Source organism: Oncorhynchus gorbuscha, linkage group LG12, assembly GCF_021184085.1.
Source record: "Oncorhynchus gorbuscha isolate QuinsamMale2020 ecotype Even-year linkage group LG12, OgorEven_v1.0, whole genome shotgun sequence".
Lineage (NCBI taxonomy): Eukaryota > Metazoa > Chordata > Actinopteri > Salmoniformes > Salmonidae > Oncorhynchus > Oncorhynchus gorbuscha.
This window is the reverse complement of record NC_060184.1, coordinates 63,316,217-63,339,154: the sequence shown is the minus strand read 5'-3', so window position 1 is coordinate 63,339,154 and position 22,938 is coordinate 63,316,217. Positions and strand designations below refer to the sequence as shown.

Sequence of the window (22,938 nt, the reverse complement as noted above, 5' to 3'; positions counted from 1 at the left end):
CTGAGGACAGCACCCCATCAAACAAACACAATCATATTTAATCCAGCCAGGCGCGACACACAACTCAGAAATAACGATATAACTCATGCCTTACCTTTGACGAGCTTCTTCTGTTGGCACTCCAATATGTCCCATAAACATCACAAATGGTCCTTTTGTTCGATTAATTCTGTCATTATAGCTCCAAAATGTCCATTTATTTGGCGCATTTGATCCAGAAAAACAGCGGTTTCAACTTGCGCAACATGACTACAAAATATCTAATAAGTTACCTGTAATCTTTGTCAAACATTTCAAACAACTTTCCTAATACAACTTTAGGTAGTTTTTAACGTAAATAATCAATCCAATTTAAGACGGGATAAACTGAGTTCAATAGCGGATAAAAACAAAGTGGAGCGACCTGCGCGACCCTCGTTCTGAACAGCCCTACATCTTCATTTTTCAAAGGAAAAACATCAACCAATTTCTAAAGAATGTTGACATCTAGTGGAAGTAATAGGAACTGCAAGCAAGTGCCTTAGAAATATAGATCCACACAGAAAACCCATTGAAAAGAGTGACCTCAAAACATTTTTTCCTGGATGGTTTGTCCTCTGGGATTTGCCTGCCAAATAAGTTCTGTTAAACTCATAGACAATATTCAAACGGTTTTAGAAACTTCAGAGTGTTCTCTATCCAAATCTACTAATAATATGCATATTCTAGCTTCTGGGCCTGAGTAGCAGGCAGTTTACATTGGGCACGCTTTTCATCCGGACGTGAAAATACCACCCCCTAGCCAACAATGCTTTAAGAAGTTAAGAAAAAAATAAAAATAAGTGTTAAGTAAAATAATGAAAATAGAAAATAAAAGTAACAAATAATAAACAGCAGCAGTAAAATGACAAGCGAGGCTATATACTGGGTGGACAATGTACTAAATGTGTATGAAAACCATTATCAAAAGTGTTTTTCGTTCACATTTACCTCAATAACCAAGGTATGAATACTGTTGTGTGCATTTTTTGTAAATGTGTATAATTTAACAAATTTGGACTCACAGACTTCATCCTCCCTACACCTGTTCACTATGCACTGCAAAATCATTCTGGCTATGGATACGGAGAACATTAATATACCCATTGGACTTTGCTGGGAGTTTGGATGATTTTATTCTGCTTTGCCACTAATATCATAATAAACACAGACAAATAAAACATGGTGTTATTGTTGTGCATATTATTATAATAATAGGGGAGGGGGTTACAAAATGTACCCCAAAAGGTTCTGAGGATCCATTAAAAGGGGTTCTTTGAAGAACCCTTAGAGGATACGCCAAGAACCTTTTCTTTTTTTCTTCAATTTCAAGTCTCATAGCCAATGTTCTGAATAGTTTTGTAAATAAGGTAGATGTTTTTTTATTTTTAATACATTTGCAAAAATTGAAAAATAAACTTTTCTTCTTCATCAGGGGGTATTTTGTGTAGATTGCTGAGGAATTCTTTTTATTTGATACATTTTAGAATAAGGCTGTAACGTAACAAAATGTGGAATAAATCAAGGGGTCTGAATACTTTCCGAAGGCACTGTATTCCGTCAGTCATAAGATGATGTTTACACTAATTTCATCAGGTCCGAGTAAACATTTGCATACGTAATATTGGGTATGCTGTAATATCCTATCAAATATTGCCAGAATGAAATAAACAATACTGTCCATAACAATGGAGGCTGCAGAGGGGAGAAAGGCTCATTATGTCTGGAACGGAGCGAATGTAATCAAACATGAAAACCATGTGTTTTATACCATTCCACCTATTCCGCTCCTGCCATTACCATGACCCCTTTCTCCCAAATTAAAGGTGCCACCAACCTCCTGCGTTCCATAAGTACCAACAGACTTTTTCTAAAATGTATTTCCAATAAATTCAGCGTGGGATAGAACATTTGCAGTGACAGAATATGTCTAACTTCACATGGCCAGTGAATCCTTTATTATTGGCAGTTTAATCAAGTCACACATTTTTTGCATCTCCATATACTCATAAAACAATTCTATTGATTTGCTCTCAAAATATAGGAGTCTTAGTTAATTCAAAATCTTTAACGGTTTTCCATATCTCTAATAAGTGTAGTAGATTCATGAACAAAGACATTGAACATTTTCACTGTCAATAGACAAATAACTTCTCTGCATCAGATGCTTTTCTTTAAAAGCATTACATTTTCGTGATTTGACAACAAACGTAAACCATTCTTTAGAAGCCGTTTATCCTATGGAGCATTAAAACAGATAGCTTCAAATCATTGCTAATGATTTAAAACACCAGTTATTGGCATTCAGAAGGGAACAGCCACATCAAAAAGAGATCATACTTCACCCTCACTAACTCAGTTCTCAAAAATAAGGAAATTGTCCTCAGAAAAGTCAGCAATGGCAGTAAATTTTCCAAATCACCCAACAAATCTGAAACTCATACTAAACAACAAGATATAGGAACTTGGTTCAACACCAACAGACTAAAACTTTATTGGCATTTGTTGAAAAACCTTTGAAACAAACAAGTTCATCAACAAAGTGATGCATTGCCTACATAATCTGAGTGATGCTAGACAGCTGCAGCACCTCTTCAGACCAGGTCAGAGAATCAGTCCCCATCTTATCTGTTATCCTCAATGACAATGGTTCTCCTGGGGTAAGTGTCTACTTCCACGAAGATGTAGCGGAACTCTAACTTTCCAGTTTCAGGGTTCTGTTGAAAGAGTTAAAACACGTTGACCTCATGTCACAACAAAAAGAGCCGTTTATGCCAATATTTATTCTCTAATTAATGGAGAATCTTGTTTCTGATAGCAATGAAATAATGTCTCTAAACGCTATAGTGTTTAGGTCAATCAAGCAGATAAATTGAACACATAAAATAATATGGCTAGGTAATATGTCAAACCTCTTTAGATTCTGTGTGGACAGTTCCCTGCCGGCCTGGTTCTTCTCCCTGGATGTAGAACTTCAGTCTCATGTGCTTCAGTCCATCTTTCATGTACTCCACATGACTGTGGGGGGAAAAAATAACATAATAAACATGCTAGTAATCACACAGTCTGTTTAATGCAGTGATCTTATATTCCTATAACAGTGTATAAAGAAAGACCCTCATGGTAAAAACAAACGTTGATCTCACCTGATTTTCTGTCTTCTACCTCGGCGGGACGTTTCGCCGAAGCACTTGATTGGCTCCCCGAACACTCCAATCACCTGTGGTTTTACAAAGAGGAAGGAAGAGAACAATCAACTTTACACCCTGGGGTCAAATTAGATTTCAGAAATCAATCTTTTCTAAAAGCAGACCATCAAAAATCTGTTTTAAACCATTTCACCTGTGTTTTATATTGAATGTCAACAGTGTTTTTTACTTCAATCTTCCCACAAAACGCATTAACGCAACACATTTGGCAGATTTTTTCCCCCCATCAGATGACAGACGTGAAACGCTATTCGGCTAGCAGCCACACAAGCAAATTAGCTTACAATGAAAAAGCACGTAAAAAAAAAAATGAGGCAAAATGATGCATGGCCATGATATGTATAATATATATCATAGAAAGAATGTAGCCAGCTACATTTCCTAATGTTTTGCTTAAAGTAAATCTTGCATTTTAATTGATACCAGAGAAACTACACCAGAGGAAAGTACAGGAGAAAAGTAGGCTACACATCCATCAGTCAGAGCGCTGTCTTGTGATCCAATGATGTGAACAAAGAGTGTAACTGAATCACAAAATGTGTCCTTTTATATTCATGATTTGGAGCGAACCCTGACTGAAGCCGAGCACAATTTACAAAGAGAGGGATTTTAGATCTCCGTTTTTCGCTTTCCCTTTCTGTGTGAAACGCGACCCCTGACACCACATTGCTTTTATCAATCCTGTGTTTTCAGAGAAGTGCAGATGCAGGGAAAGAGACGAGCCAATGAGACGTAGATGGTTAATGTTGTCTTAACTCAGTTCTCTCATATGCAAAACACATTCCGGGAAAAGGCAAACACATAAATTAACTCAACTGAGATGCAGACTAAGAGTAGATTGTCTCGTTGATGTTATGTTTATGTGCTTGTTATCTCACCTCTGGGTGTAACCTGGTTTTGTTGAAGGCTTTGCTGTAGACCTTGTTGGGGCTGGAGGAGGAGAACAGCTCCTGGAAAACCACATACAACAACCCACCTGAGAGCAAAACACAGAGGCGTCAACAGGTTGGGGCAACACTGTCTTTTAATCAGATTACATCAATTGATCTTTCAATATCATATCCTGGAAGTGAAAAAAATAATAATAATAAATAAAATCACCTGTTACTCCGAGTCCAATCAGCACAACTATGAGGTAGGTAAAGTCTTTGCCAGCTTCCTTTACTGTTGCGAGGGAGAGAACTCTGATTATGGTACACCCTTCTAGTTCTAAACTCTTTGATAGCTGGAGAAAATGATGATGCCATTATGCCAAAACATTCAATAGTTGAGTCTCTTTCATTCTTATTGTGCAAGAAGTGTGATTAACAAGGCAAACTCCATATGGGCTCTGATTCTGTAGCTCAGTTGGTAGAGCATGGCGCTTGTAACGCCAGGGTAGTGGGTTCGATCCCCGGGACCACCCATACGTAGAATGTATGCACACATGACTGTAAGTCGCTTTGGATAAAAGCGTCTGCTAAATGGCATATATATATATATATATATATATATATATATATATATAGTGTTCGACAGGCTTACCTTTATGTGCAGTAGAAGGTCCTTGCCTCGGTACTGACACCTGCCCAGCATCCTTCTCTTCTCCTTTACTTCTCAATCTTGTGTCGACAGAAATGCTTCGACTCCGTGTACAAAATGGATTGCTCACAATAGGTGAGTGATATGCAGTCCCGTAGAAAACGAATCTGGATGTTGCAGTAGACGGTTTCTGAAGGTGCAAATTATTCTGCATGCGTTTACATATTCGCAGAACGGATTGCGTTGACAGTGTTTGATATTGATGCAAATTACGCTGCACAACTTTCAGTATGAAAGAATACACCATGTTGTCCTCTATTCACGTTGACTTGCTAGCTACTTCAGCTATCAACAAAAAACGCACGATGTGTCTTGCCCCTATTTCGCAAAATTTCCCAGTATTAATTAACTGTTACCAAAGTCGACCCATTATACGATATAAATGACCTAATTGAAACACAATTCAATATATACTTCAATAATTACTTGCAAGACTGTCAGCGTTGAGTTAGGGAGCTTGCTGTTGAACCTCTGGCGCATGCATGTCGTCACTGTACAAGCGCGAAGAATCATGGGAGAGAGAGTTTTCTTGGAAGAGGCATTGGCAGTTTAAGTCCATGGCAGGTCCCAGTGGATAAAATTAAAAATAATTCTGTCTTTGATGAAATAGACATCACAGCAATGTCACAGATTTTAAAACATGTATATTTTAAACATATATTCTCTTTGGTAATATACTCACGTATTCTAGACTAGTAGGGTAAGCTACAGCACATAGGCTACAACATTATAACAAGGGACAGGTTTAGGTAGGTTACTTTCTAAATGTAATCTGTTACAGTTACTACTTACCTGTCCGAAATTGTAATCAGTAACTTCAGTTTTCGATTTCTACCTTTAAGAGGCATTGGAAGAAGACAAAAATGATCGCTCAGGTGGAGCAAAATTAAACTATCGCCTTTTTTCAATGCTGAATTGAATGCCATTGAAAAAATCAGAATGGTGTCATAAAACATTTTCCCAAACATCCTTTCTAAATGTCAAAGTAATCCAAGAAGTAATCATGTAATCATCAGTAATCATAGTTTTTCAAAAGTATCCATCATCTGATTACAATATTTTTGCTGGTAACGTAACTGATTACAGTTTGCTTTATTGTAAACAGATTACATGTACATGTACCCTGACAAGTGACGTTGTTCATGGACAAGCACAAATTAATATCACTTTCCAATATACAAACTCAGTAAGTCTCAATCAGATTAGTATCAGTGTATTGAAAACATTCTGCCCAGCATTTCTTTAACGTGTTACCAAAGTATAGAGATCTCAGCAAACAGATGGGTCTCAAACATACACATACACGATATACACAAAAGTGTGTGGACACCCCTTCAAATGAGTGGATTTGGCTATTTCAGTCACAACCGTTGCTGACAGGTGTATAAAATTGAGTACACAGCCATGCAATCTCCATAGGAACGTTGGCAGTAGAATGGCCTTACTGAAGAGCACAGTGATGTCTATGAGCAACAACGGCTCAGTTGTGAAGCGTTATGCCACACAAGCTCACAGAACGGAACCTCCAAGTGCTGAAGCGCTTAGCACATAAAAATAATCTGTCCTCGGTTGCAACACTCACTACCGAGTTCCAAACTGCCTCTGGAAGCAATGTCAGCGCAAGAACTGTTCGCCGGGAGCTTCATGAAATGGGTTTCCATGGAGGAGCAGCTGCAGACAAGCCTAAGATCATCATGCGCAATGCCGAGCGTCAACTGGAGTGGTGTAAAGCTTACTGCCATTGGATTCTGGAGGAAGTGGAAACGCTTCACCATCTGGCAGTCCTATGGACTAATCTGTGTTTGGCAGATGCCAGGAGAACGCTACCTGACCGAATGCATAGTGCCAACTGTAAAGTCGGGTGGAGGAGAATTAATGGTCTGAGGTTGTTTTTCATGGTTCGGGCCAGGCCCCTTAGCTCCAGTGAAGGGAAATCTTAACGCTACCGCGTACAATGAAATTCTAGACGATTCTGTGCTTCCAACTTTGTGGCAACAGTTTGGGGAAGGACCTTTCCTGTTTCAGCATGACAATGCCCCCATGCACAAAGTGAGGTCCATACAGAAATCGTTTGTCGAGATCGGTGTGGAAGAACTTCCCTGGCCAACACAGAGCTGTGACTTCAACCCCATCGAACACCTTTGGGATGAATTGGACTTCACTAATGCTCTTGTGGCAAGTCCCCGCAGCAATGTTCCAACATCTAGTGGACAGCCTTCCCAGAAGAGTGGAGGCTGTTATAGCAGCAAAGGCGTGACCAGGTCCATATTAATGCCCATGATTTTGGAGTGAGATGTTCGATGAGCAGGTGTCCACATACTTTTGGTCACGTGGTGTATTTTGAATGACAGGAAATAAAATATTGCAAAGGAAAGGCTATGGGGCAATCAAGGAATTAGGTAGTAGCCTAATTTATGATCAGTAATTGAGCACACATTTTGTTTTACTGTAGCCTAGTGTGTATGGACAAGCCACTAGTACAACCATTCCCAATGTTTGAGATCCTAGTTGGAAATCTGACTGGAAATTCTCAAAATTGGGATCTCTGGAAAAACAATTTCATTAGGCTACTCTCTGAAGAGGTCTGTGACTTGTCATAGAAACTACATATTACATCCCAATGTCCCATTTCAGTCCACAGAAATCACCAAAGAGATATTTCATGTTTAGTGGATTAACACTAAGGTTAATGCCCTTCATGACATCACAACATTCTCCTGGGTGTGACACTCCATCCGGGGAAAGAACCGAGCCATAATGGAGGGAGGGAAACATAACAGCGATACATACTGTGGATTTCCAGATGGTATTTCAGCACCAAAATGACATCCTTACATGTTTGATAAAAAAAAAAATCATTAATCAAGTTTCAAAGAACAGGTTCAGTTTTTAGTCCATGAACAATGTACATTAAAGGTATTTATTTTTCTTTTAAAGTTTCGGTCCAGTATCTGAGTATCAGGATATGTGTCCGTTGGCTTTACAATCTCAGCCATTTGAGAAACACAAACAGGGCATCTCACCTGTCATCCAAACAAACAAAAAACCCAACGCATACACAAAAAAAGCTTCTGTTTTTCCTTATCACAACACTCTAAATTGGTCTTGCCGCTCAACGCAAGTGCAACAATTCCCTCAAGATGCATGAGGGAGATTAATGTTAGTTCCATGTCAAACTTGGCAAGATGCAGAAGACTGATGAATCGGTCTGAAGTATCTGTAGAGAAATGGAAACACCATTACTTCTAGTGTACCTTAGGCCACAATAACTACAACAACACTTTATTACAGTTTGATATATCACTTTACCTCTATGTCTCTCCATCCTGAAGTTTCATTAGAACAGATTACTGCGTAAATCAAATGTGACCCTAAAGCATGAACATGTTACAACATACAGTAAGCCTATTTGAAGTATGTTGCTCATATTGTGCATGTGTTAAGACATTAATGTATTGTTGCCGTCTCTCTCTGTGTGTGTGTTTACACAGCGTCAGTATTGATTCACATGGTGTCTTTAAGTTCACATTACAGTTATGCAATAACAGTTTCACGAGCTGTGTCAAAATGAAGTGAACAAATAACATTAACTGAACATGAACTAAACTTACACAAAGTGCATTACAAAAAACAACAACAACAACATTAACATAAACAACAGCAAACGAGAAAACTGAGCAAGCATATCAAATGAAACTAAAGATTGATTTATTGTTGGGATATTGAAGGCGTCAGCGTAGTTGCAATGATGTAGTGTAGACAAACCATGCAGGCAATAACATAGATCCTATTGTCGACATTGTAACACCTCCCTGATAATGTTCAAGTGAAAATGGACTGGAATTACATAACATTTGAGTGGAGATCAAAATGTTTTGATTTAGTATAGTCCTAGTGTGGCTAAACGGTGTACCTTAATGGGGTGCGTTTGTGAGAGTGTGTGTGTGTGTGTGTGTGTGTGTGTGTGTGTGTGTGTGTGTGTGTGTGTGTGTGTGTGTGTGTGTGTGTGTGTGTGTGTGTGTGTGTGTGTGTGTGTGTGTGTGTGTGTGTGTGTGTGTGTGTGTGCATGTGTGTGTGTGTGTGTGTTGTGTGCGTACATGTGTGTATGTTTGCATTCATATTTATTTACTTGCAACCAAATTAATTTAATTTAATTTCATTTGAACAATAAGGACTGGTGAAACACATAACCAAATAATTAGATAAAACCTTAAAATAAAAATGATTAAGCTTTTATTGTTTATTTTCTTACAAAGCATTCATAAAATCAGTCCTGAACAGTATTATTTATGTCTTTCAAAAGTCTCCTCTTTTCAAATACCCCCAGTAGAAAAGTCTGAGTACAAAGATTACAGGCTACGAAAAGAGAGGGTGTGACAAATCAACTGAATTTACATTGTTTATGTCAAATAATAAACAACTACACTTTGAATTTTTTTTTTAAATTTGTGAGAGGAATCAACATTTGAAAATGAAAATGTTAAAGATTAGTTTTGTATTGACATTTGACTTTCAATTTAGTTGAATTAGCATGCAATCAATTAATACCACTCATAATACTTTTATGGATAGATTTCCTTTGTTTATGTTATAGTGAACCTATTTATAACTGAGATGCATGTAGTGCATTAGTGGATGACTTTCAATCTAGATGTTAGTTTGTTCATGTTTTAATGGATATAAAAAGCATGCACAAGTCATACCATAGCATTTTCAATTATCATATAAAGTTTTTTTTTTCTTATTCAGAGAGGGGTAATTACACTGAGGTTAGTTACTGAGTTACCTTTATTGCCTAATTATTACTGATAAATGTTACATCTTTCCTCAAACTGAAAAATTGCAAGCATTGATACCCCAAAATACCATTTATAATATGCTGCAAAAATCCTACAAAATCACATGCTCTAAACATTGAACTGAGGAAGGTTTTCTAATCACAATAGTCCATTGATGATTTTGAGCAACAAACTTGCATCTCACAATGTAGATATTCATCCAAGGTTTTGTTTGATAATAATGTACCTTGTTTAATGTCCAGTCAATAAGAATACAAAATCTGAAGTGACAATAGTGGGTCTGATTAGAAGCCTACTTAAATTCAAGTTTCAATGATTTTAAGCCAGTCTATTCACAGGCAATTGTTTTTATCACTGTAGCTACTTTCTTCCAGTTTGTTACATATTTCATATTCTCTATTTCCATAAGTTCTTCATCACCATCACCATTGCCATTATGCTGATGTGAATCTCCGGTCCGTATTTTCATATTTCATTGAAGCCCGTTCGTACTGATCCAGGATTGCACTATTCTCAAGAAGTCTATATGATGGAAACAATGCAACATAACGTAGAGCGTAAACAAACACACAAACACACATTCACACTCACCGGACTAAGCATTTCTTACACTGAATGACACAACTTAGGGTAACAGTTTATTTCAATGTCCCAGCATAATACTAACATGAGGGAGTCATGGCTTAAAGGTGATATTCATTAAGTGTAATGATAATGTAGACAACCTTATGTTGGCATTATGATGAAACATCCAAATTAAGGGTTACCCAACAAAGACATAAAATAAAATGATTTTACATTAATGCAACTTAAAATTGAAGACGACAGTACAGTCCATGAGTCAGTGGGGTCTCATAGTGATTTTTTTTGAAGGTCAATGTCCCTAGAGTTGGAAAATGTGTGATAGCAGTGCATCAATGGTAGCGTCCTCTGTGATAAAACTCTTTATTTCATCCCTCCGTCCCATTAATTTTTCCCATAGGGATTTTACCCCAAAGAATGTCAGTATACAACTAGTTATTGCTCACTTATACTCTTCAGTCATATACCATTGGATTGCTTAGATTCACAGCTATTCATCAGACATATTTTCTGAATGTTTCGGTTAACAGAACTTCGACCTTTGACCTCTAGGGTACATATTAGAATTACCTGTATGAATTGCTTTAAAGAGGAAACGTGATATATTTTAAACTTTGTTTGACAAGATGTTCTGAAAGGTCATAAAATTACCGTTCAAACTTCGAAAGCACCAGTTACAACTATTGTTAAACAAAATCGCCAATATTGTGCCATCAACATTAGAATGTTGTAAGCTTAGAATTCTATGTAATGGGGAAGCTATGTTTTGGGATTCTAACTTTGGTGATAGAGGAATCAAATTGCACACAACCAGTTAGAGCAGGTTTTTAAAAAGATTTGTAGACACAGTACAGGGCCATCACAGAATTCACTCATTAACCCCACAGAAGCCTTTGTCCAATATGGCCGACAAACAAAACAATGGGGTCTTACTGGAAAATTTTGCATGACCATACCTGTATGAAATATATACTGAGCAAAAATATAAACATAACATGCAACAATTTCAATTAATTTACTGAGTTACAGTTAATATAATGAAATCAGTCAATTGAAATAAATTCATTAGGTCTTAATCAATGGATTTCACATGACTGGGCAGGGGCGCAGTCATGGGTGGGTCTAGGAGGGCATAGGCCCACCCACTGGGGAGCCAGGCCCAACTAATCAGAAATAGTTTCCCCCAAAAATGTGCTTTATTACAGACAGAAATACTCCTCCGTTTCATCAGTTTTGCGAGTGGCTGGTCTCAGACAATCCTGCAGGTGAAGAAGTCGGATGTGGAGGTCCTCGGCTGGCATGGTGACACGTGGTTTGCATTTGTGAGGCCGGTTGGACGTACTGCCAAATTCTCTAAAACAACGTTGGAGGTGGCTTATGGTAGAGAAAAAAACATAAATTCTCTGGCAACAGCTCTGGTGGACATTCCTGCAGTCAGCATGCCAATAATAAACTCCCTCAAAACTTGAGACATCTGTGGAATTCTGTTGTGTGACAAAACTGCAAATTTTAGTGTGGGCTTTTAATGTCCTGAGCACAAGGTGCACCGGTGTAATGATCATGCTGTTTAATCAGCTTCTTGATATGCCACACTTGTCAGCTGAATGGATTATCTTGGCAAAGGAGAAATGCTCACTAACAGGGATGCAAACAAATTTGTGCACAACATTTGAGAGAAATAAGATTTTTGTGTGTATGGAAAATTTCGGGGATCTTTTATTTCAGCTAATGACACATGGGACCAACACTTTACATTTTGCGTTCATATTTATGTTCAGTATAATTGTAATATGCCCTAAAATATCTTAAAATGTTCATAGTGTTTTAGAATACACAACCAAATGAGCAAGGTGGGCCAGATAAGGAATGATTATTCACAGAATTGTAGTAAGAATGTGCCTAAAAAGCTGTCAGAAAGAATCACTGACCTATGAACACAATAGCATCAACAATTGTAATATTTGATCCTTAAACATGGAAATAATGTACATGTGAATAGTCATGGATGTGAGCTTATTAAAATGATATACAATGTTATCCTAGTAGTTGTTTTCATTATGAGGACTATAAACCTGCCCCGTATATTCCATTACAATGTAGTAAAATCCAATGTTGGGCCTGTTGATGTCAATTATATTACTTGTAGTATTCTAGTAAACAGCCCCAGAGTAAGAATGCATGTTCATTTAGACTAACTACGTGTAATGGTTTGCTGCTCTCAACATCAGGTGAAAACCTGATTGACATTTCTATGGAATTTGACATTGTAATGTATGCAGTTGTTTTATGAAAACAATTCATATGATAACATTGTATATCATTTGAATCTACTCACATCAATGACATCACATGTACACATCCATTTGACATGTTTGAAGATTAAATATTGCAATTATTCGTCATAACATCCGCAGAAATCAGCGATCCGTAAAGCTTTTTTTGTGCACATTCTTATCACAATTCTGTGAATAATTTAACATCTTTATATACAGTGCCTACGGATAATATTCAGACTGCTTCACTTTTTTCATATTTTGTTACGTACTTACAGTAAAATTGATCAAATAGTTGTTTTCCCTCATCAATCTAAAAAATATCCCAGTATGATAAGGCAAAAATAGGTTTTTAGACATTTTTACTAATTTATTACAGATAAAAAACTGAAAATCACAGTTACGTAAGTATTCAGACCTTTTACTCAGTACTTTGTTGAAGCACCTTTGGCAGCGATTACAGCATCGAGTCTTCTTGGGTATGACGCTACAAGCTTTGCACACCTTTATTTGGGGAGTTTCTCCCATTCTTCTCTGCAGATCCTCTCAAGCTCTGTCAGGTTGGATAGGGAGCGTTGCTGCACAGCTATTTTCAGGTCTCTCCAGAGATGTTCGATTGGGTTCAAGTCCGGGCTCTGGCTGGGTCACTCAAGGACATTCAAAGACTTGTCCCGAAGCCACTCTTGCATTGTCTTGGCTGTGTGCTTAGGGTCGTTGTCCTGTTGGAAAGTGAACCTTCTCACCCCCAGTCTGAGGTCCTGAGTCCTCTGGAGCAGGTTTTTCTCAAGGATCTCTCTGTACTTTGCTCTGTTTATCTTTGCCTCGATCCTGACTAGTCTCCCAGTCCCTACCGCTGAAAAACATATCCACAGCATGATGCTGCCACCACCATGCTTCACTGTAGGGATGGCACAAGGTTTACTTCAGAAGTTACACTTGGCAATCAGGCCAAAAAGTTAAATCTTGGTTTCATCAGTCCAGACAATATTGTTCATCATGGTCTGAGAGTCTTTTTGGCAAACTCCAAGCAGGCTGTCATGTGCCTTTTACTGAGGAGTGGCTTCCGTCTGGCCACTCTACCATGAAGGCCTGATTGGTGGAGAGATGGTGGTGCTAGAAGGTTCTCCCATTTCCACAGAGGAACTCTAGAGCTCTGTCAGAGTGACCATCAGGTTCTTGGTCACTTCCCTGATCAAGGCCTTTCTCCCCCAATTGCTAGTTTGGCCCAGGCGGCCAGCTCTAGGAAGAGTCTTGGTGGTTTAAACATATTGCAATTAACAATGATGGAGGCCACTGTGTTCTTAGGGACCTACAATGATGCAGCCATTTTACCCCAGAACCCCGGATATGTGCCTCGACACAATCCTTTGACCTCATGGCTTGGTTTTTGCTCTGACATGCACTGCCAACTGTGGGATCGATCAATAGAATCAATAGAATTGACCTCAGGTGGACTCCAATCAAGTTGTAAAAAACATCTCCAGGATGATCAATGGAAACAAGATGCACCTGATCTCAATTTTAAATCTCATAGCAAATGATCTGAATACTTATTTAAATAAGGTATTTCTGTTTTGTATATTTTTTATACCTTTGCAAACATTTATAAAAAGTAGTTTTCACTTTGTCATTATGGGGTATTTTGTGTAGATTGCTGATGATTTTTTTGTTTAATACATTTTAGAATAAGGCTGTAACTTAACAAAATGTGGAAAAAGTCAAGGGGTCTAAATGCTCTCCGAAGGTACTGTATCTGGCACACCTGGCAAATTTTGTCGTGTATTCTACATCACTATGAACATTTTAAGATATTTTGGGGTATACTACAATTATATTTCATACAGGTATGGTCATGCAAAATGATTAAATAAACGCAATTGTGTTGTTTAGTGGCCATATTGGTAAAAGGCTTCTGGGCTCTTAATACATGGATTCTGTGATGGCCCTGTATCTACAAGCCTCTTCCATAATGTTATAGTCCAAAAACATAACTGCCCCATTACATGGAATTCTATGGTTAAGCTTCAAACATTATAATGTCAATGGCACAATATTTGCGATTTCCTTAACAGTAGTTGTAGCTGGTGCATTCGAAGTTGGTTACAGTATATTTTATATAATTTAAAAGGTAACTTCATGACCTTTCAGAACCACTTTTCAAACAAAGTTGAACATGATTCAGGATTTTAATGCACGTCTATCACACATTTTCCGACACTAGGCACAGAGAACTTCAACAAAATCACTATGAGACACATCATCCCAAGTGAGCTGTACAGATCATATTTGGGGGTCTGACTCATGGACTAGTAGGCTCGAAAAGCCATGTTCAGTATTTCATTCATTCAACAAGTCAAGACAACAGGAGAATATCGTGTAAGTGTGACTTCAGTAAACCTTAGTAATGTCTGAAAATATTCCAGGTGACTAACTTGTTTAGAATTAGGACTGTGACTTTAGTATTGGTGTATGTAGTCCTATTAATGTGCTGAATTAAAAGTGTGCTAATTAAATATCTGTATGTTAAATAATACAGCTATGATCTGTTTGTGCTATGAGGCTAAAAGAAATACAGGTTAAAGGTGAGAATGATCCTTATTTTCCACAGGTTCAACAGAAGATGACTGGAAAAGTCCATGCTAATAAATAATAAAATGTTGCTCATGATATGACCTCGGTAAGAAGAGGACACATACATGAGCTTCAAATCAACCACGCAAAAAAATAGGAGCCAAATTTCACACAAAAACTCACCATAAACCAAGATGACCGCAAGCAGAGGAACCATCTTGATGACAACAATGAACCATATCAAAAAATCTAACAAACAAAAACAAACTAAATCCAGAATAACTTCACAAAAACATTCAACATCAAAACTACATAAAACTACCATTACTGAGATATTGACTTATATGGTCAAACGATGACCTACACAGAAACATAACATATGTTTATTGTTGTATAAGGGGGGGGGGGGGCTTACCTTGAGATTGCCTTACACCCTAGTCGTGTTGTATTCTGATTCGTGTTTGCTCAAAGAGCCAATGAGGCAGAACCTGAAATGTCACCGCTCTGTCGTTTAATATCAAACTCTTTTTTTTGCATAGAGATTATCATATGTACTGTAAATGCATATATTGGCTACATAAAAGCAGAACATTTCAACAGAGTTTTGAACTCTGGAAGTCTTGCATGCATAGAATGCTGTGCTGGACATTATAGTTAAAACAAGACTTTTTCAGGTATACAGGTTGAATACAGTAGAGCACACATAGTGCATGCATAGCAAAGGTACTTTATCTTGGAAGTTATTTTGGAAGTCCAAGAAGTGTAAACATTTCATTTATCAAGTCATCAAGGTGCAGATATCTGTACATTCAAATATAATTGAAGAAAACAGATTTGTGCCAAAGGTTTGAACTTTACCACATAAAAAAAGAACACATTTAACTTTTACTATTAACAAAGTTATTTGTGTTTATATCTTTTGAGTCTACAAAATATTTTTTTTTGCATTCAAAATTGATCAATAATCTCTTTAACAGTGGCAGGCACCAATACAAGCCCTTCTGTTGAGAGTCACAACAGATTGATATGACTACAGACTGAATTGATCTACATGTCCTCTATAGAAAAGAGGTGTGTATTTGTCTGATCCATTGCAAATGTCGTGCACTCTATTTGCACATCATAAATCAGTATTTTAATTCAAGATGGATATCTGAAAACCTAACAAGGACACCTGGCAATGTTTCTTGGTACTGAGCATGGGTTGGAGCTACATAGATAGATAAAGAAAGCAATATAGAGACAGAGACAAAGAAACAGAGTGAATGTGTGTGAAAGAGTGAGATAGAGAGTGATAAATAGACAGGGAGGGGAGGAAGATAGTGGGTGAGAGAGAAAGTGAAGGGGCAGGTCTTCCTACCACAGCATAACTCTTTATGAATGATAGCAGAGTTGACAAGAAGTAAGAAGATCAACGCAAAAAAGGAAGCTACAACGTAAAAAAAATAAGAAGAATGAGAGAAAGAACAAAAGTAGAGGGGGATTAAAAAATGTTTAAAAAGGAAGAAAATCAATGTCACCCTCCCCCATGACATCTTCTATTAGGATGTCTTCATTGAGATGGATTGATTGACCATGGATCATCATGGATCATTGGAAATCTATAGATACTGACCGCTGGACTGCCTTCTCGTGACGCGACAGTCGGTGGCTCGTCGTGGGAACCTCTTCCAGGTCGTCATCGAGGTCGCACCCGTTGTCGGCCGCTTCCTGTGAGTAGCTGTGCTTCATCACCAGTATACTGCGCCGGTTCCCTGTGGCAACGCTGGGCAGCAGCGGCCGTACCGGCTGTGGTGGAAGGTCCGTGAGGAGGGTCTCGCGCGTGCTCAGGTTGCCGCGGCTACCCCGCCCACTGAGTGACAGCTGGGACAGGTGGGCGGAGCCCGGGTTGGAGGCGTAGCCACAGTGGTGGTCATGGACGCAGCGTGAGGATGAGCGGCGGAGAGCGTGGTAGTTCTCGAAGTCCTCTGCCAGGTCGACTAGGTCTGCGGAGGCTGCAGTGGCGTGCGTGGCGCTCCGTAGCGTGCAGAGCTCGTAGTGCGGCGGCTCGAAGACCTCCTGGAACATGGTGGGGTCAAAGTCCTCGCGCCGGAGGATGTACTTCTTCCTGGGCTGTTTGATTTGAACGATGACGGACACAATGAGGAGGATGAGGACGATACAACAGGTGACGCCGATAATGGTGCTGTTGGTGTTGTTCAGGTTGTCCAGGATATTGGCTTTCCTCTTCTCTGTTGGAGGAGGGAGACAGATGGGGTGAGAGAGAAGGAGAGAAATAGAGAGATAGGTGGGAGGGAGAGAGACAGTGAGAGAGGGGCAAATAGTGGTGATCAGGAGACATTTGAATGTTTCTCTTTTAGAGAGTGTGTTGTTTTCTGCTTCCATATTTGTAAATGCAGCCAAGTTGTGAAACACATTGCATTTCTATAGTTTTTCCACTTTTCGGGGCTGCCCCTTTAAGAAATGGCCAACTTACACCCACACACTTACAATGAAATGAAATTAAATCTTATTTGTCACATGATGTAGACTTTTCCGAGAAATGCTTGCTTACGAGCCCTTCCCAATGAGGCAGAATTTAAAAATAATAATCCAAATAGCAACACAAAAGGAATAAAATAAAATACACAAGAATGGAGGTTAATATCAGAAGTAGTCGTACGAGGTAGATCTGTACATGAAGGATAAAGGGTAAAGTGACTAGGCATCAGGATAGATAATAATACGAGTATAATAAAGAACAGAGTAGCAACAGGAAATGATGAGTGTAAAAGTGTGTGTGAGTGTGTGTAATGTATGTTTGAGCATATGTGATTACACAACTGGCGAAAAGATTACTGTAGCTCTGTTGGAATAATTGTTATAGATAACTTTGTCATCTTCTGGAAACAAAAGATGCTCTACAGCAGGTGTTCCCAAACAGGGGTACGCACAATGCTGTCGGGGGTACGCCAAATAAAAATGTGATTCACATAAAATATATCTATTTTTTGAAATGACATTTTTGTACTTTTTTCTTCTTCACAATTTCAAACAGTCCATTTTTTTCTCATATGGGTAGCCTCTTTTCACTGCCAAAAATACAATTAAACCATCTAGTGTTTAGCGAAATAACAACACAATGTCAAAAACAGGTAGCCTAGTCAAATAATTAACATCTAATCACATTAACCGTTACTTTCTTGTGGGAATTCCACTTAACGGTCCGTATGTAGCCAAACGTAGCTGCTGCTCATGTTGGTATCTGTACTGATGGCGCAAAAGCCATGACAGGGAGACACAGTGGAGTGGTAACGCGCGTGCGAGCAGTTGCTCCCGACGCCACTTGGGTACACTGCAGCATCCACCAAGAGGCTCTTGCTGGTAAGGGAATGCCTGACAGCTTGAAAGACGTTTTGGACACTACAGTGAAAATGGTTAACTTTGTTAAAGCAAGGCCCCTGAACTCTCATGTATTTTCTGCACTATGCAATGATATGGGCAGCGACCATGCAACACTTTTACAACACACAGAAGGGCACTGGTTATCAAGGGGCAAAAGAATTGACTTTGAGAGACGAGCTTAAAGTTTTGATTACTGACCATCATTTTCACTTGTCTGACCGCTTGCATGTGGACGAGTTTCTCACACGACTGGCCCATCTGGGTAATGTTTTTTCTCACCTGAATGATCTGGATCTAGGACTACAGTACTCTTCGCAACTATAATCAATGTGCGGGACAAAATTGAGGCTATGATTAAAAAGTTGGAGCTCTTCTCTGTTTGCATTAACAAGGACAACACAGGTCTTTCCATCATTGTATGATTTTGTGTGTGAACTTAAGCTTACAGACAATGTCAAATATGATATAGCGAAGCACCTAAGTGAGCTGGGTACGCAATTACTTTCCCTAAATGGATGACACAAACAACTGGATTCGTTATCCCTTTCATGCCCTGCCTCCAGTTCACTTAACGATATCTGAACAAGAGAGTCTCATCGAAATTGCAACAAGGGGTTCTGTGAGAATTTAATTGAATCAGAAGCCACTGCCAGATTTCTAGATTGGGCTGCGCTCAGAGTATTCTGTCTTGGCAAATCGCGCTGTTAAGACACTGATGTCCTTAGCAACCATGTACCTATGTGAGAGTGAATTCATGGCCCTCACAAGCACGAGATCTAAATACAGGCACAGACTGTGTGTGGAAAATTATTTAAATCTGCGTACCGTCAAAGGGACAGTTGTAAATCATGCAGCGCCTTATGTCAAGATCGTATATTTTAGAGAAACAACAAATGTCGGTTCAGATAAATGTCTTATATCGTCTGAAAGCTTCAATTCTTGTTCATTTAACTGCAGTGTCCTATTTACAGTAGCTATTATTGCGAAGAAATGCCATGCTATTGGTTGAAGAGAGCTCCTAACAACAACACTTTTTTCACCGTGATAGTTTTGATAAATTCACCTCTGAAGGTGAAATGTGTACTTACATTCTGAAATCTTGCTTTGATTTATCATCCAAAGGGTACCAGAGATAACATGAAGTGTCGTTTTGTTAGATAACATCCCTATTCATATTCCAAAAAGGTCCATATAACATGCACAATCAATTTTGTATTTCCACTCGTTAAATTTGCAAAGAAAGGAATCTGTGAAAATCTCACCCTAAACGCTGTTTCAACGAGTCAAATCACGTTCGTATGAATTCCTCAGAGATCCTGGAACGTAAGAAGACTTCACTATATCATTAGGGATGTAGTATATCCTATAGGACACCATATTTGGTCAGAGAGCGATGCCTCATTGCACACCGATGATACGGGCGGTCATCATTTGAACAGTTTGTCATTTAGGCAAAAATTTTAAAAAGGGGGGCTATCTCTAACAAGTTAACAACACTATCAACAAGGCCCTAGTTTTGTCGCACCTGGACTACTGTCCAGTCATGTGGTCAGTGCCACAGAGAGGGACTTAGGAAAATTACAATTGGCTTAAATGTACACGAAGAGCTAACATTAATAATATGCATCGCAATCTATCAACTCTCTCTTACACATTCACATTATAAGAGACACAGACTCTACACACACATACACATGGATTTTGTATTGTAGATATGTGGTAGTAGAGTATTGGACTGAGGGAACACACTTAATCTGTTGTGAAAAGTGTTATGTAATGTAATGTTTTAAATCATTGAGCGGTGCAGCGGTCTAAGGCACTGCATCACAGTGCTTGAGGAGTCCCCACATGCCAGGGTTCAATCACAGGCTGTTTCACAGCCAGCACACAATTGGCCCAGCGTCATCCGGGTTAGGGGAGGGCTTGGCCGGTTGGGATGTCCTTGTCCCATAGCACTCTAGTGACTCCTTGTGGCAGGCCGGGCACCTGCAAGCTGACGATTGTAAGCTCACAAATTGTACTGTGCTTCCTCCGACACATTGGTGCGGCTGGGTTCCGGGATACGCGAGCAGTGCTGTTTGGCAGGGTTGTGCTTTGGAGGATGCATGACTCTGAACCTTCGCCTCTCCCAAGTCCATACTGGAGTTGCAGCGATGGGACAAGACTGTAACTACCAATTAAATATCACAAAATTGGGGAGAAAAAGTTTAAATAAATATATATACACTATCGGTCAAAAGTTTTAGAACACCTACTCAATGAAGGGTTTTTCTATATTTTTACTATTTTCAACATTGTAGAATTATAGTGAAGACATCAAAACTATGAAATAACATACATGGAATCATGGCATATTGCTGCAGAATGCTGTGTTAGCCATGCTGGTTAAGTGTGTCTTGAATTCTAAATAAATCACAGACAGTGTCACCAGCAAAGCACCCCCACACCATAACACCTCCTCCTCCATGCTTTACGGTGAGAAGTACACATGCGGAGATCATCCGTTCACCCACACCGAGTCTCTCCAATTTGGACTCCAGACCAAAGGACAGATTTCCACCGGTCTAATGTCCATTGCTCGTGTTTCTTGGCCCGAGCAAGTCTCTTCTTCTTACTGGTGTCATTTAGTAGTGGTTTCTTTGCAGCAATTCGACCATGAAGGCCTGATTCACACAGGCTCCTGTGAAGAGTTGATGTTGAGATGTGTCTGTTACTTGAACTCTGTGAAGCATTTATTTGGGCTGCAATTTCTGAGGCTGGTAACTCTAATGAACTTATCCTCAGAGGTAACTCTGGGTCTTCCTTTTCTGTGGCGGTCCTCATGAGTGTCAGTTTCATCATAGCGCTGGATGGTTTTTGCGACTGCACTTTCAAAGTTATTTTCCATATTGAGTGACCTTCATGTCTTAAAGTAATGATGGACTGTCATTTCTCTTTGCTTATTTGAGCTGTTCTTGCCATAACATGGACTTGGTATTTTACCAAATAGGGCTATCTTCTGTATACCACCCCTACCTTGTCACAACACAACTGATTGGCTCAAACGCATCAAGAAGGAAATACATTCCATAAATTAACTTTCAACAAGGCACACCTGTTAATTGAAATGCATTCCAGGTGACTATCTCATGAAGCTGGTTGAGAGAATGCCAAGAGCGTGCAAAGCTGTCATCAAGGCAAAGGGTGAAGAATCTCAAATATAAAATATATTTACATTTGTTTAACACTTTTTTGGTTACTATATGATTCCATATGTGTTATTTAATAGTTTTGATGTCTTCACTATTATTCTACAATGTAGAAAATAGTAAAAATAAAGAAAAACCCTTGAATGAGTAGGTGTTCAAAAACTTTTGACCGGTAGTGTATATTTAAAATTGTGCACTGAACAAAAATATAAACGCAACATGTAAAGTGTTGATCCTATGTTTCATGAGCTGAAATAAAAGATACCAGAAATGTTCTATACACACAAAAAGCTTATTTCTCTAAAATGTTGTGCACAAATGTATTTACATCCCTGTTAGTGAGCATTTCTCCTTTGCCACGATAATCCATCCACCTGACAGTTGTGGTATATCATGATCATTGTTCAGGTGCACCTTGTGCTGGGTACAATAAAAGGCCACTCTAAAATGTGCAGTTTTGTCACACAACACATTGGTAAAGATGTCTCAAGTTTTGAGGGAGCGTGCAATTGGCATGCTGATTGCAGGAATCTCCACCAGAGCTGTTGCCAGAGAACTGAATGTTAATTTCTCTACCATAAGCTGCTTCCCAACTTTGTTTTAGAGAATTTGGCAGTACGTCCAACCGGCCTCACAACCGCAGACCATGTATATGGCGTTGTGTGGGGCAAGCGGTTTGCTGATGTCAACGTTGTGAACAGAGTGCCCCATGCTGGCGGTGGCATTATGGTATGGGCAGGCATAAGCTACGGTCAAAGAACACAATTGTATTTTATCAATTGGCCATTTGAATGCCGCATCCCGGAGTCGCCTCTTCACTGTTGACATTGAGACTGGTGTTTTGCGGGTACTATTTAATGAAGCTGCCAGTTGAGGACTTGTGAGGTGTCTGTTTCTCAAACTAGACACTCTAATGTACTTGTCCTCTTGCTCAGTTGTGTACAGAGGCCTTCCACTCCCCTTTCTATTCTGGTTAGGGCCAGTTTGCGCTGTTCTGTGAAGGGAGTAGGTCATAAAGTTGTACGAGATTCTTGGAAATGACTCTTATGGAATAGCCGTCATTTCTCAGAACAAGAATAGGCTGACGAGTTTCAGAAGAAAGTTCTTTGTTTCTGGCCATTTTGAAGTTGTAATCAAACCCACAAATGCTGATGCTCCAGATACTCAACTAGTCTAAAGAATGACAGTTGTATTGCTTTTTTAATCAGAACTACAGTTTTCAGCTGTGCTAACATAATTGCAAAAGGGTTTCTAATAATCAATTAGCCTTTTAAAATTATAAGCTTGGATTAGCTAACACAACGTTCCATTGGAACACAGGAGTGATGGTTGC

At 39.0% G+C, this 22,938-nt stretch overlaps 2 protein-coding genes across 6 annotated transcripts in view; both read right to left on the bottom strand.

Annotated features, from left to right (window-relative positions):
* Nucleotides 1-1,961: 1,961 nt before the first annotated feature.
* On the bottom strand, nt 1,962-5,327 carry LOC123990218 (mitochondrial import inner membrane translocase subunit Tim21-like). The gene is made up of 6 exons (XM_046290791.1): nt 4,752-5,327; nt 4,329-4,391; nt 4,106-4,203; nt 3,165-3,238; nt 2,931-3,036; nt 1,962-2,735 (listed from the first exon to the last, which is right to left on the bottom strand). Exons 1-6 carry the CDS (start codon nt 5,053-5,055, stop codon nt 2,643-2,645), a joined length of 738 nt encoding a protein of 245 aa, XP_046146747.1. The 5' UTR covers nt 5,056-5,327; the 3' UTR covers nt 1,962-2,642.
* Nucleotides 5,328-6,422: 1,095 nt separating this feature from the next.
* Nucleotides 6,423-22,938, bottom strand: part of neto1l (neuropilin (NRP) and tolloid (TLL)-like 1, like) — a 203,474-nt gene continuing 186,958 nt past the window's right edge. The window contains exons 9-12 of one of the 5 annotated variants that reach the window (XR_006830765.1): nt 16,649-17,264; nt 15,449-15,521; nt 15,217-15,282; nt 8,495-10,129 (exon numbers count right to left, since the gene is read on the bottom strand). Coding sequence is in view for 4 of the 5 variants with exons in the window: in XM_046292563.1 (XP_046148519.1) it covers nt 10,042-10,129; nt 16,649-17,264 (704 nt within the window). In the remaining variant the exon portion in view is untranslated. Of the gene's footprint in view, nt 8,026-8,494; nt 10,130-15,216; nt 15,283-15,448; nt 15,522-16,648; nt 17,265-22,938 lie in introns of those variants that run through there. The other 4 variants (XM_046292565.1, XM_046292566.1, XM_046292564.1 and 1 more) reach the window with 4 other exon arrangements.

Coding starts and splice junctions, on each gene's coding strand:
- LOC123990218 (XM_046290791.1), bottom strand. CDS start 5,055: ATGGTGTATTCTTTCATACTGAAAGTTGTGCAGCGTAATTTGCATCAA. Junction 4,392..4,751: donor ACCTTCTACTGCACATAAAG/GTAAGCCTGTCG, acceptor CCCTCGCAACAG/TAAAGGAAGCTGGCAAAGAC. Junction 2,736..2,930: donor TCCACACAGAATCTAAAGAG/GTTTGACATATT, acceptor CTCTTTCAACAG/AACCCTGAAACTGGAAAGTT.